The 16,088-nt window shown below is 37.8% G+C and overlaps 1 protein-coding gene across 4 annotated transcripts in view; it reads left to right on the top strand.

The window, feature by feature from the left end:
• The window catches only part of NLGN1 (neuroligin 1), a 965,616-nt gene that overhangs the window by 613,537 nt on the left and 335,991 nt on the right, over positions 1-16,088 (top strand). For 3 of the 4 annotated variants that reach the window (XM_077487957.1, XM_077487958.1, XM_077487956.1), the window contains one exon: positions 14,935-14,994. The exons of the other annotated variant lie outside the window; for it this stretch is intronic. In XM_077487957.1, coding sequence (XP_077344083.1) covers positions 14,935-14,994 — 60 coding nt within the window. The remainder of the gene's footprint in view (positions 1-14,934; positions 14,995-16,088) is intronic. 4 annotated transcript variants of the gene reach the window in all.

Genomic DNA, 16,088 nt, shown 5'->3' with positions numbered 1-16,088 from the left:
GGAACAATAGATTCCTGTCATGTCACTAGGCAGAGCAGGGAAATGCCTTGTTTACATTTACCTGTCTGCCGCTCCTCATCGCAATTGCAGACCATCAGTGGACATTGAGTCCACGGGACCCATGGCAGGTGCATGAGCACGATAACCCGGGATTACGAAGGGATGTACATGTAAGCCCTTTTGCACACCTGTGCCATCCCGTCGACGTATATCAGTGTCAGGCAGTCTGGAAATGGTTAAAGTCCACCTCAGGGCTTGATAAATTTAGTTTGAATCTAGGAGCAAGCTAAAAAGGTTAGGAGCCATTTTTTTTAAATAGCATCCTGTGGGTAGAACATGTAATATGTTCTTGAAGGTGAACTTATCCTTTAACCCTTTCACAGACAGAGCAGTTTGGTTCTAGAATTTTCTCATTCCGTATGTAACATGTGTACCAAAATAAATATTTTCAGGCGTAGACACCCCGCCTTGTGCATTTATGTTTGTATGTGAATATATGTGGGGGTGGGGGGAGTAAATTTTTTATTGGGGGTATTTTAATGTGCTTGGGGGTAACTTTAATGTTTTACAATTTAAAAAAAATATATTTTTTATCAACTTTTTTTTAATCACAAAATGTCCCTTTGTGATTTTTTTTTTCAGGTCACAAGTTCTCTTTAACCGCTTCAGCTCTGGAAGATTTTACCCCCTTCTGGACCAGAGCACTTTTTGCTATATGGCATTGCGTCGATTTAACTAACAATTGCACGGCCGTACGATGTTTCACCAAAATAAAATAGAAATAATAAATATCCCCCAAAAATATATAAAAAACAAGAGAAAAGCACATTTTTTTTCTCAGTTTAGGCCGATATGTATTCTTCTACATATTTTTGGTAGAAAAAATTGCAATAAGCATATATTGAATGGTTTGCGCAAAAAGTTATAGTGTCTACAAAATAGGGGATTGATTTGTGACATTTTATTACTCATTGTTTTTATAGTAATGGCGGCGATCTGCGATTTTTATCGTGACTGCGACATTATGGTGGACACACCGGACACTTTTGACACTATTTTGGGACCATTGTCATTTATACAGCGATCAGTGCTTTAAAAATGCACTGATTACTGTGTATATGACACTGGCAGGGAAGAGGTTAAACACTAGAGGGTGATCAAAGGGTTAAGTGTATCCTATTGAGTGATTCTAACTGTGGGGGGATGGGTTACCACTGACATGACAGCGATCACTGCTCCTGATGACAGGGAACAGTAGATCTCTGTCATGTCACTAGGCAGAACAAGGAAATGCCTTGTTTACATAGGCATCTCCCTGTTCTGCCACTCCGTGACACGATTACGGGATACCAGCAGACATCAAGTCTGCAGGACCCACGGGCACAGTCATGCTGTACGTGGTGGGCACGTGCGTGCCCCACCGTCGGTGCACACACGCCCACTAGCCCCGCAAATTAAAGGGGACCTACAGGTACTCTCATTTGCCCACCACTGCCATTCATTGTGCCGACATATATCGCCGCGCGGCAGTTGCAAGTGGTTAATTAGACATATAGAGTCTAAAAGTCTCTGCATGTCTCCCCTGTGCTCCACTGAATTACATCCTTTCCTGGTCTTGATGGCCAGGGAAACTGTCAACGGGGACCCGGAAGTGAAGTGTGATGTCAACAGCATCCCTTCTACCCGGCAACACCAACTATGCTGATCGCGGGCCTGCAGATGAACAAGCAGAGCCCGAGATACATAGCGGGGGGGGGGGGGGGGGGGGCGTGAGGTGTGTGCAGCATTTCTTTAAAGAAAAAAAGTCTCACAACAGGGATTTAAAACAAGAAAAGCTACTCTGACCTGCAATACTCACCTTATTCTACTACTAGATGTCCTCAGTCTTCTGGGTTGAATGAAGGCAAGTGTTATTTAAAAGTAGTTGTATACCCATTAAAGTGACTGACCTCAGGTAATAGATATGAAAAAAGGCTCCTACTTAAGTTGTACCTGTTTATCTGCAGTCTTCTCTTCTCTTCATGTGTTAAAAGTAGAGAAATTGTAAAGCTTATCTGGGATGTCAGAAAAAAGGGGGCTGAAATTTCACTCTGCAAAGCTCATTAAGGAGAGTTCTGAGAGCTGATTGGAGGGAACAGACACACCTCCTTTCACACAGCACACATGAACAGAGCTGAGGCTGTCACTCAGCTGGAGGTCCCTCCCCGTTACCTTATTTCTTTTGGTGTCAGGAAAACTTGTCAGAATCAATTCATGCTGATAGCAGAGGAATAAAGCAGCAAACAGAAATGACATTTAGTGCTCTTAATTGAAACCCATACACACTATAGAGGGCTATGCTTTGTTCATATTTTATATCTGATGTTTACAACCACTTTAACCCAGGAGACTGAGGACCAAGGATGAAGTGAATTTACTCCTAACTTGGTCCAAACACAGTTCAGCTGAACCTGTGGCAAATTAACCCATGGTCACATCCCCACTGGCCCAAACCGCAGTACCTAGGGTACCACCCATCCTGCAACTGCATATATACAAAGGGGTAAGGATGCTCATAATTGACCTATTATGCCCATATGGCCATATTAGATTAATAGCATTGACAGGGGACTTGTATTTAAAGAGGCACTATTGTTAGGCCTGATCATTTCCTATATATATTTCTATATTTATGTTCAAATATTCTGTTCACAACCCCTGGCTACTGCATCACTAATGTGCCCCTTTAGAGCTGGGGGCACAGGGGAGCAGCAGAGCACAGATCTATTTGTGTTGGAGTGGGATGTTGAAGATCTTAGCAGCATCTTTAAATGAAAGATGATTGTATGCAGTGGTGGCAGTAACACTAAGTATGTATTTATCTAGACACTGGTATTGGTATATAGTACGTGCATTCTAATGTCAGTATCTAATTAAACTGCCTGCTTGACATATTCTTTTGCTGCCTATAGATTTTTAAAAAAAAAACATTTTTTACAGGCTCTAAAAGCTTAAGGCTCCATGCCACACTAGCCTTAAAACTCCTAGAAGTTGTTATTAGCATTGTTTTTTTCTGCTCCTAGAAGCTAAAGAGTGTTATCCTATGTGTTCATGCACACTACTTTAGGCTATTAGCATTTTTTGGGCTTCAGCATCCAGGAGAAAAAAAAAATTGTGGATTTTTTGGAGCGTTTTTCCACCAGAAACGTTTCTAAACACTACTAAAACACTACTAAAATACTCCTAACAGCTTTTTTCAAGCATTTCTTTTTTTTTTTTCTTCTATGCTAGTGTGCATGGAGCTTGAATACTTGTTGTTACCTTACAATTAGAATACAGTGTAGACAGTATAATTTTGAATTTTTAGGGGACACCAAAACATGTGACATATGGGTTGGTTCATAAAACTGGAAGTTGGGTTTACTAAAACTGTGTGCAAAATCTGATGTAGCTGCTCATGGTAGCCAATCAGTTTCTAACTTCAGCTTGTTCAATTAAGCTTTGACAGAAAAAAACCCCTGGAAGTTGATTGGTTTCTTTGCAGAACTGCATCAGATTTTGCACTCTCCAGTTTTAGTAAATCAATCCCTAATAACATATGTGTATTGCTCTACATATGGCAATACTAGACCATTATTGTCCAGTTCTTTCGTCTCATATAGATAAAGTATTAATGATCCTGAATTTCATAATAAAGTAGAAAATAGAACATAGTGTGTTTTCCTGGGATCGAAGTAAAACACTCATTTCTTTTGTATGTGTTTGTACTTTTTATACTAAGTGCTCTGTGAGCCACCAAAGTTGTTGTTATAATCGTTTACTCTTAACTCTGAATTTCTCCATGAACACTCACATGTTCAACATTTATGAGAGGGGATTAAAGCTAACAAGCCTTAAATGTTATCTGATATTTTATTATTTTCCATGTACATTGAAATGCCATTTCAAACTAATAAAGCGATATGCAAATTTTAATGTTGAGGGTAAAGTTTAATTAACTGCTAAATCTCAGAGGACACCCCTTATTTACTTGTGCTAGCACATGTTGTACAGATCATAGATTAGTTTGCAATTTAAATACACATACATTGTTTTTTGTACGCTCTTTATTCTTTTCTAGTCTGCACAGAAAACACTGGGTAAAATACAGTTGATTGTGCTTCTGTGATCCCATTACCGGTATTTATGCAAATTACTAACTATGTAACTTAAAGAAAATGCAAAACTAAATTCAAAAGATATGCAGCATGATTAAAAGGCAGACAAAACCTCCTACACCACAATGCAATCGCTAAGAAATGTTACCTTAAAACCTTATCTATGTTTATGATAAATGCTGCAAGACATTGTATACCCTACCACCGGCGTTCAAATAATACTCCCTCCAAAAAAGAATGTTTTTTTAGAATCAATCACATTGATAAAATAGAAGAACTGATTAACATATCACATGCAAAGATCTCAAAATTCACATCCACCTAGTACAATTGGATACAATTCAAATCTACTAGTGCCTATGAAGCAGCATCATAACATAACCTACAATATAGGGAAGGAAAAGGAAAAAAAAGACAGTGAAACAAGAGAAAAGAAGCGAGAGAAGGAAATAATGATATCATATATATATATATATATATATATATATATATATATATATATATATATATTATATATATTATTTTTCACCTATATTGCTTATCTCCTAAATCTAGGTCCAGTTGAGAATCGTATTTGATCTTATACTGAATTAATGTAGCTTTGATACAAACGTTACTTAAAACGTCAACGAGATGACATATATGTGTATATTTTGCAATACCTTGTTTTACAAAATTCACATTTTGAATATATTCACTACAATTCCTATTAGTTTTATGATACAGAACCTTAATCTGTTCTAATGTTACAGTTATATATGATGTATGCTGTTTTATTACCCAAAAAAATATATGAAAAAAAAAAAAAAAAGGCAGACTCCACTAACCATGGTTGGGCTATTGGGAATTCATCTGATCTGTTAGTTCACAGTTCTGCTGAAAATATTTCCGTGTTCCATGAGCATTAAAGGCATAGTTCCCCATTACCCCAAAACTCCCAGGATGTTGCTAAGGATGTTGGCTAAGAGAGTCCCAGCTGTTACTGTTCACTTTCACCATCACAGAAGTGAGCTCTTTCACTGTTTCAAAACCTCTTACGTGATCTTTCTCTCCCTGATGCAGTAGCTTTGAGCTCAGTGTTTGAAATCTCACTTTTGTGATGGTGAACGTGAATATTAAAAGCTGGGCCTTTCTTAGTAACACCAATATCAAAGTCCTGGGATTTTTTTTTTCATTCAGGCTTCACAATGTACGTAAATGGCCTACACCTATAGCAAGGACATTATTCAACTTTAGTAAAAGCAGCCCAGTTTGTTTTTTTCTACAGACATTCTTTATCTGCATAAGAAGTTTTTGGTAAAGGTGAACTAACCCTTTAAAGAGGAAGTAAACCCTGATGAGTTTACTTCCTCTTTGATTCCCTGCAAAGGTAAAGCATAATGGACTACTATGCATCGCATAGTAGCCCATTATGTGTCACTTACCTGACGCAGGAGCCTGTGAAGTCACCACTGTCCCCTGTAGTCTGCCGCATCCATCTTCTCGGTGGGTCTCGCTGCTCCGCCGCTGTCATTCAGTGAAGCCGCGATGACGTCACTCCCGGGCATGTGCTCGGGAGCCGCCCCACGCGGCATATCGCCGTTGAGCGCGGCGTGCTCAGTGCGCCTGCGCGCCGCTGTCTACAGCGCATGCGCCATAGACAGCGGTGCCTGTCTTTCGGCAAATATCTCCTAAACCGTATAGGTTTAGGAGATATTTCTTGGACCTACAGGTAAGCCTTAATCTAGGCTTACCTGTAGGTCAAAGTGTGTTGTAAGGGTTTACAACCACTTTAAGCTTAGATTTTGTGTGCACTGGACCTATTGAAGTTTTTGAAAATACTTCAAACCATGGGATTACAAACAATGTATGGTACCGATGATCAGTTTACGACTTTTTTATTTTGTAAGCAAAAAGAAATTGCATATAAAATATCAAGTTGTGCAACAACTACTATTTTTTCTCATCTGCAGCTAGTTATGATTGTCTGTAGCAATTGTTCTTTGTGCTTAGGACAGATGGACAATGCAGGTTTTGTAGCCATCATGGCCTGACTAAATTCTGTATTTGAAAGGAAATTTTCATTGAATTGATCAGATTACAGTTGACTACAGCGTCTGGAGAGTTTTAATATGCCCATACATTTCATTATTTGAATATGACTCAACAAGCACAAGTTGTAATATTGTAGTTAAAAAACATATCACTAAAGACTTTAGAAATCTAAAGTCTATTATTTCTATAGTACAACTGCAAAGAATATAGCAGTATTATAGTATACGTTTATAATATATAAACCCCCACATAAAATCATTCTCTGCAGCTATTACCTTTTGTACCACCACCCCCTCCCTTTATAATGTAAGCGCTACGAGCAGGGCCCTCCTGTACCTTTTGTATTGGACTGTACTGTAATTGTGTTGCCCCCAATACATTGTAAAGTCGTGTGTAAACTGTTGGCGCTATATAAATCGTGTATAATAATAATAATAATAATAATAATATATATACAGGCAGTCTTTGAGTTACAAACATCCAACTTACATACGACTCATTCTTCCAAACAGAGGGAGACAACAGGAAGTGAAAGGAAATCTACCCCTAGGAATTGAAATTTACTCCCTTGTCTCCACTGAAGCTTAATCCAATCCTTGTTTCCACAACAACCCACATTTTTCAAAATCAAATTGTAACAGGGACAGAAAGTGGGTTGAAATTTACTGAACAGGGGCACAGACAGCAAAACCAATGTTATAGCGGTCTTAACCATTCCCTATTCCATCCAAAAAACATAATTATTTTTTGAGCTGGAGATACACTTAAAAAATGTACCTGTTCCAACGTACATACAAATTCATCTCAAGAACAAACCTACAGAACCTATTGTGTTTGTAACCTACCTTGTTCGAGGACTGCTTATATTATAAAATAGGCTCCCCTAACATAGCTTAAAATTGTATGTTGTGTCCACAGTTATACAAAATCATGTGCAAACTAAAACTTGGAGAAAGCTAAGTCATTAAAACATAGAAATATGTATTCAGGTCATGGAAAAAAAAATAGTAGTATTCAGAAGAACCCAAAGGAATCATGGGAGAACTCAAACTGAATGTAGTGCTGCAAAGTAGGAGTGCCAAGTGCTCCTTTGTTGTGGCAAAAAATAATTTGTATATGAGACTAGAACTGTAGTAGTGGATTATATATTGTATCTGGTTTGAGGAAACACACCAATGGAAGACAACACAATTGAATGCTAATTTACAATACATTTTTTCACTATGGCCAGTATTAGAATTGTTTACACTCACTGTTGGATTTTCCTTTTTTTCTGTACTAAGAGAAATACAATAGGAGGAGCTGGAACAAAGCTAGGTGGGGAGAAACATGCAAAACTCTCAGGTGTACAGAGGCAGAATGGGAAATTGTAGCAGTAAGATCTCACTTTTGGAATATCAAAAACATAAGATGCCAGCTTTACCTATACCTAAATTATCAGTTTTGAATGGGCTTACCCTCTAAGCAGAGTTTTCAGCTCCAGACTGGTTCAAGTAAAATATGGCATTATACGGTTTGTTGTATTACCTGCATAGTAGAACAGATGGTATATATAAAATAAATATAATGAATCTAGTGTTATAGCTCTGGCCTTGGTAAGTGCAGGTGTATTACGGTAGATGTAATTCAGGCTGCTTTCATACTGCTCTGTTGCAAAAATAGAGTCACTGCATTTTTGTTGTGTTTTCAGGACATGTGACTTCAAAATCGCACCAAAAATGTTTTTGTTGCATTTTTCATTAATTTCATTGGGGAGGTACGTTTTTGGTGCATCTTTTTTTACCACATCAAACATGCACCAAAAATGCAGCATGCAGGACTTTTAAAAATGCAACTGTGCTTTATTTCTCCTGTATAAGGATGAGCTGCACAACCCCCGGTTCGGTTCGCACCAGAACCTGCGAACAGACCTAAACTTCGTGTGAACTTTAGAACCCTATTAAAGTCTATGGGACTCGAACATTCAAAATCAAAAGTGCTAATTTTAATTGATCCCACACATAAATAACATCCTTAGTCCTTAGTATAAGAAAGGTTCCTCTATACCCACATTCAGAAACACAATGCACTCACCATACCAAGGAAATAATTGACATAATAAATGACTTAATCATTGAGCTACATTATCACAGTCAGAAGTGTTAAACTTTTAATATGGCCTTTTGTAAAATACAGTAGCTACTTCTTGTAATAGGCATTAATAGTCATCTGTGTTAATCAAAGTCAAATCTTTATGAAGTTAGTTTGCATTAAATAGCTGTCACAAATGTATATCTAGGATCATTCCTTTTGCACTTTTATGTAGCAGTGATTGGGCTGATTGTGTTTCTATGGCATAAATATGCATGATAAAGGATTCACAAATCTAAATTCTAAAAACAAATACCGGTAATAATAAAAAAAAAATGCCTGTGATGCATAGTCATAATCCAATGAATTAAGAGTCCAGTGAAAGGTGCAATAGTTATTAATAGCAGCCACTGGGGAATATATTAAGTTACACCAAAGAAAACAAAGTAGCAAAAAAGATACAGTATCTCACAAAAGTGAGTACACCCCTCACATTTTTGTGAATATTTTTTTATATCTTTTCATGTGACAACACTGAAGAAATTACACTTTGCTACACTGTAAAGTAGTGAGTGTACAGCTTGTATAACAGTGTAAATTTGCTGTCCCCTCAAAATAACTCAACACACAGCCACACACAGCCATGTCTAAACCACTGGCAACAAAAGTGACTACACCCCTAAGTGAAAATGACTAAATTGGACCCAAAGTGTCAACATTTTTTGTGGCCACCATTATTTTCCAGCACTGCCTTAATCCTCTTGGGCATGGAGTTCACCAAAGCTTCACAAGTTGCATCTGGAGTCCTCTTCCACTCCTCAATGATGTCATCACAGAGCTGGTGGATGTTAGAGACCTTGGGCTCCTCCGCCTTCTTTTTTGAGGATGTCCTACAGATGCTCAATAGGGTTTAGGTCTGGAGACATGCTTGGCCAGTCCATCACCTTTTCCTTCAGCTTCTTTAGCAAGGCAGTGGCCATCTTAGAGGTGGGTTTAGGGTCGTTATCATGTTGGAATACTGCCCTGTGGCCCAGTCTCTGAAGGGAGGGGATCATGCTCGGCTTCAGTATGTCACAGTACATGGTAGCATTCCTGGTTCCCTCAATGAACTGTAGCTCTCCAGTGCTGTCAGCACTCATGCAGCCCCAGACCATGACACTCTCACCACCATTCTTGACTGTAGGCAAGACAAACTTGTCTTTGCACTCCTCACCTGGTTGCCACCAAACACTCTTGACACAATCTGAACCAAATACATTTATTTTGGTCTCATCAGACCACAGGACATGGTTTCAGTAACCCATGTCTTTAGTCTGCTTGTCTTCAGCAAACTGTTTGCGGCCTTCCTTGTGCATCATCTTTAGAAGGGGCTTCCTTCTGGGACTACAGCCATGCAGACCAATTTGATGCAGTGTGCGGGTATGGTCTAAGCACTGACAGGCTGACTCCCCACCCTTTCAACCTCTGCAGCAATGCTGGCAGCACTCACATGTCTATTTCCCAAAGACAACCTCTGGAAATGGCACTGAGCACATACAACATGAACATGACCAGACCATTTTCTGCTATTCAGCACTGTGGTACTTTAACTGGCAATTTTTCAGCCATACAACCCTGTACCCAAATCAAATTGATATAGTTTTTTTTTTTTTTTTCACACAAAAGGAGCTTTCTTTTGGTAGTATTTGATCACCACTGTTTTTTTTATTTTTTTATTATTATTATATAAAAGAAAGAATATCGACAATTAAAAAAACAAACAAAAAAAAAACAAAAACAATATGCTCTTCTTTCTGTTGTAAAACTAATCTAATAAAATCTAATTTCATCATAAATTTAGGCTAACATATATCCTGTTACATGTCTTTGGTAAAAAATAAAAAATAAAATCACAAACATTTTTGTTGATGCTATAGTATTAGAAACATTAGTATAGTTCTGACAGTGACCAGGATACTGATCGAGACAGACACTATATTAGTAATGGCGCGATCAGCAACTTAACTTATAGTGTGACTGTGATGGCGTGGCATGCAATCAGGGACAGGCGCTAAGACCCCTTTCACACTGGGTTGTTTTGCAGGCACTACAGCACTAAAAATAGCGTCTGCAAACCGACCTGAAACAGCTGCTGCTGTCTCTCTGAGTGCATTCACACTGGAGCGGTGCGCTAGCAGGACAGTAAAAAAAAGTCCTGTCTTTGGAGCTGTGAAAGAGTGGTGTATACACCAATCCTTCACCATTCCTGCCCACTGAAATCAACGGGGAAGCACGGCTATACCGCCGGAAAAGCGCCTCTGCAGAGGCGCTTTGCAGTGGTTTTTAACCATTTCTCAGCCACTAGCAGGGGGTAAAACTGCCCCCTAGTGGCCCAATAGTGCTGCAAATCTGATGGTAAAGCCCCCTAAAAATAGCAATGCTATACTGTCGACGCTCCTCCCACCCCAGTATGAAAGGGACCTAACTGACACTGGCTCATAGGTACACTAACTGACTTTAACTGACACTATCTGACATTGCTAGTGAAACTAATACAGTGATAATACTGTACACTGTTATTGTATTAACGCCACTGGCTGGGTGATAGGGCTGATCAGAAGGGCAATCAAGGGGTCAACAGTGTGCTTTACCAGTGTATGTGTACTCATTTTACTCACAGACTGGCTGGATTTTCTTCCTGATTTCAGCTCTGAATGGTGAGTGAAATCAGGGAGTAGAACCAGCCAGATCTGTGCTGTGTGTTTACTAACACTAACACAGATCTCTGCTCTGTAGTTGGTCACAGCCATCAGCAGGTTCACAGCCAAAATAATTAGCTGCAAGCTTGCTGACAAACTCATGCTGTGTCCAACCAGGAATGTCCCACTTGATGTACAGGTATGTCACAGGGAAAAAACAAAGCTTCCGGCCAGCAGTATAAGTTAAACTGCTGGTGGTAACTAGGTAAAGATCATAACCATTCACAGTAAGGAGTAAATTACATTAAATCAAATTTGCTCAAACCCTGTAGGTGTAGATACTAGACACTGAACACTACTGCTGACTCTACAAAAAACAAAGAGAGGGCTTCAAGAAGCCTCATGGTATCATGGTATAGTGTGCCTTTATTCAGTGTATTAGTTAAAAACAAAAAGTGGATGCACTCACAAGTCTGGGAGAGAGGTATGTATATAACTGTGAAGGAGAAAGTCCCTGCAGTGGATAGACAATCAAGACTGGCTCAGCCGCTGTTGAATAGTAGGCATCTTTATGTTTTTTATATATCATATTTATACATTTTGCACATACCTGGGAAAGAGTGGTACAGGCATATTCATATGGGCATGGCATTTTGCGCCTGGAGCTTATGCCGTGAGATCTGTTGCCCAGCTTTATATACAATTAAAAGGAATTGGACAAAGCTTCCCAAAACATCCTCTTCTTTGGTCCCCCACCAGTGCTTCTGTCTCCAGTCCGGCGAGTGCTCCAAAAGGAAGCTGCTCGTGATGGCTCGCTGCTGACCCTAGCTGTTTGCATCTATAGTCTGCCACCAGCTCCCTAGTCACTGGCTTTGATTGATAGCAGCAGGAGCCAGTGGCTCCCTCTGCCTCAACAAAGCCCATGAAACCAGGTGAGGTGAGAGAGTCGGTGCAAGCAGGCACAGTGCTGGATCGAATAGGTAAATATGGGGGGGTGAGAAGGGATACTAACTACCTAAACATTTTTTACCTTAGTGCAAGGAATGAACACTTTTCTGTCTACATTTTCCGTAATGTAAAAGTAAAAAAACATGTAAAATCATACATCACCCCATGACTGTTGTGATAGATGAGACATTGATACTGGTGTCTTTAGAAGGTACTCTTCCTCAAAACTGAACTGAAATGTTAGTTTTGGGTGTAGTGAATCTTTTAAGGTTAGATCTCCTTACTATATCACTCTGTGTTTCTGAATGTGAGATGTCTGCTCTAAAATTCCTAGCTAATACCAGTTGTTAAAACCTCTGTAGGAGGATCTGTTTTCCCATTTGCATTCTGAACTTTGTTTTTATTATGGAAAATGCAGAAAAGAAACAGAAACACTTTAGAGGGGACAGCACAAAATGTCAACCCATTAAGCTAAGTGGGAGAAAATATTCTTATTAGGCTGGGTTTACACATTCTGCGGCCACGGCTCACAGAAGGGGGTCTGTTACATTAATGTTTACTGATTTGGGTGCAAATCAGGTCAGAGTTTTTGCCTGAATTCACACCTGAATCTGAACCAAGGGTGCACAGGACCCTTTCCTAATGCAGACCACGGCCGCCATGGAACTGTGTGAACCCACTCCATTGAGAGACGGGCACACTCTCCTGTCATGTGAATTGGATGCGAGGAAACACAAATCCAATTTGCATATGTATGAACTTAGCCTAAAAGAAGTATACATTTTGGATGGACTGTACATCTAACAGGAAACTGTTCATTTAAAACATTTGAATTGCAGCACAGATACTCCTTGTTTAACGACTTACCTGTTTAACGACCACTTGGACTAACGACCAGCTCTCCCCACTTAAACGGCAGGCTATACATCATTGTATTGTACAGAACAGTACAGAATTTCCGTTTGCGTTCTGTACTTATGCAAATTGAAATGTTATTGAGCTGGAGTTTTGTGTTTAGACCTTTTTTTTCACAATACAGTACAGTAGTTAAGAATTCTTAAAATATTGATTACTTGTGGTTCCTTGTTTACCAACCAATTCGTTTCACGACCTGGTTGTTGGAACGGAACCAGGTCGTTAAGTGAGGAGTACCTGTAATACCTTTTTGGATGACAATAATATCCAGAATTAAATGGATCAGGACGTGCTTAAATTATTTTATTGGCTAAATTGTGTTACATTTGCTAGTACAGAAAATTTTGATTTTAAAATTTTTTCAACACGCTAAATAATGCATGATTATTGTCACAGCTAGGACAGCAGAAATATATTTGAAAATGCCAGTAGGGATATGTTTCCAAATACTTACTTTTGGTGCATGCACTGTACAAGGGTTTGTTTGTGATATATTTATAGTAGGAAGTAGCCTTTGGTGCTTTTTTTATATTATGGTGGTCTAATCATATTTCTCTCTATTTCTTTTTCAGTGACATACAGTGAAAAAAAAAAGATTTAATGTCAAAACACTTGCAATACCTATACAATTTTCTATAAATAATTAAACTCTCAATTTTTAGAACAAACATTTCAAACTTCTGTGCTACATTGTAGCCTGTGATGTTAACCTTGTGGTTGGACAGAATATTAATATTTACACATTGTTTGATTTAACAGAAAAAAAAAATAACTTCTCTTAGATAGCGTTTATTTGCTCTAGGCAAAACCCCAAGCCTAGTCCTCAGTTCTAGTCTAAGATGGAGTCTTTCAGAGACATACTTTGAAAGAGCTCAGTGATATATTACACTTCTATTGTCCCTAGGAATTTTAACATTTTTAAAAAAATATATATCATCTTGACAGAAAGTATATTTACAGAGTGTTGCCAGTGTTTCCTTGTGGACTATGTTCTGACGCAATGCATGCATCTTGATAAAAAGCTGTTGACATCCACCTTTGTATTTCCCACTTGCTTTGCAATGCTATTTTTTAATGCATGGTTCTGTTTTATTTACTCTTGCAGCTACTGAGCATATGTGTTGTTAATATTTTGTGCATGCCAAATGTTTCACACATCTTCATCATTCTTCTGTTTCATTATGTGTGGACCTGAAATCTTTATGTGTTCAGCTGTTCAGTAAATGTTCGTGTCACTAATACAGTTTGTGTTTTACTGAATAAGTATAACAGACACTAATATGCTTCCCACCAAATAGTTTTTACACTTTAGAATATTATTTTAAACAACATATTTGTATGTTGTTCACCTATTTTGGTAATTGCAATGATTCTGCTAAATCTAAAACAGTTTTTGCTTTTCTGAATAAGTGGATTTTTTAATCAGACCTCTCTGTGTAGCAGGACTGAGTCGCCCATGCTGTCTGCCTCAACCTTTTTTTGCTATTGGCCTGGATCAGTGATGGCCATATTTTACCTAAAACAGCACAGGAGGCATATTCTGATATTACGGTACACCCATGTTATGAGCACCAGTGAGGGTGCACTGAGTCTGCAACTCTAGTGTGATAAGCATTGGTTATTCTCCTTTGTTGCTCCATGGCTTGGTCTGAATCTGAGGTCTTGCTCATGTTTCTCATGAAATGCCCATTATTTACTTTGTTATAAAATAATTGTTTATGTTTTATTACATTGACTTTTTTTTACGAGTTACTGCTACACGCTCTAAAAAATAAAAATATTTTGACAACCCTCCATAGATGGATAGATAGACAGATAGATAGATAGATACTGTTAACAGACCAAGATTTATCTGAAAGCAAGATTTATCTGAAAGCAAAATATTTTATTTGAGACATGTGTTCTTTCATGTGCGTTAGGACACTTATAAAATTAAAAGTCTGAAAATATATATAACATATGTAATACTTTAGTGTTTGACAGTTTTAAAAGCATACTGTATATGCTTTTTTTTTTCTTCTTCTTCTTCTTTTTTTGCAATATATTGGGGATGTCTAATATTTTGCTGTTCTTTTTTTTTTTTTTTTTTTTTTTTTTTTTAGTATGCAATATTCTTGAACTGTTTTGCTCCATGTTTCCATTCTCAATCCTAGGTCCCCTTACAAAGAAACAGACAGATGATTTAGGTGATAATGAAGGTGCTGAAGATGAAGGTATTTTTTTGCCACCAAACCAATTTGCATGACAAGGAACCCCTGAAAACATACCTCCTTTACTTTTTCTTGACTTCTTGTATCTATTTTGAAGACTTTTTCTTTTTATCCCATTTTTGATTGATGTGTTTTGTCTTCTTGCTTGTTTTATATTTTTTTCTACATTTTTTTCTTGATTTGAATGTTGTTGCGTTTTCATTTTTATGCAAACAGTAAGTGTGTTACACCAAAGCTCTTCTTGTTTTCTTGACAAGAATTTTTGATAACTTACATCCCACTTCTTGAATATATTTTGTGAAATCTTTCAACTAACACTGTTTTAAGTCTCCCAACATACCCTTTTTTGCATGTTTTCTAACATCCCCTGAATATTAAATATCGCTAATGACAATATACAGTGGTGTATATTATTTTCAAGCAGCTGGCACATACTTTTATGATATTTAATTACCAAAGGTTTGATGTTTCTTAAGATTTAGACATTTGTTTTATCTTTTAAAAATGAATTTATCAAAACATTAGATCAAGAAGCATCATATGCATATGTTTCCCATTTAAAAGTGAGTGCATATATGTAGTTTAGGTTGAATATATTTTATTAATAATTTTTAAAAGAAAAAAAAATGAAAGCAAGTGTGGGTACAAAAAAAAAATAGGGGAGGGAAAACGTGGGTAACAGTCATCAGTAGCATACATATACATGCAGGAGAGCCCTTCAGGGGCTGCATTTATGTATTTTAAACCTAAATCTAGCAACATGGTTCACTAAAATACTTAAACATATTAAAAGTCTTAACCAAAGTCAAGTCAAGCGACTTTTCCTAAACTCAACAGCGTAGTTGCAGCACTTTGAAAATAGTTTTTCAAGCTTTACTACTTAGTGGCTGTTGGGTGTGTTTAATATAGTTTAAAGCAAAAAAGGCAATACAATTTTAACTTTCATCATCTAAAAATGGTCAGGACAGTAATATTTTTATTTTTTTTGCTACATTTTACATATTTACCTTAATTAATCAATATTTGCAGCAATTCAGCATGAAACAACTCCTACACTTTAAATATATTGACACAGGACATCCGCACCTCTGTAAACA

The sequence above is a fragment of the Lithobates pipiens genome, unplaced genomic scaffold (genome assembly GCF_037356315.1).
Source record: "Lithobates pipiens isolate NorthernLeopardFrog02 unplaced genomic scaffold, aLitPip1_a1.2 Scaffold_18, whole genome shotgun sequence".
NCBI lineage: Eukaryota > Metazoa > Chordata > Amphibia > Anura > Ranidae > Lithobates > Lithobates pipiens.
Note: the sequence above shows the minus strand (reverse complement) of the source record. Positions and strands in the feature narration are given on the sequence as shown.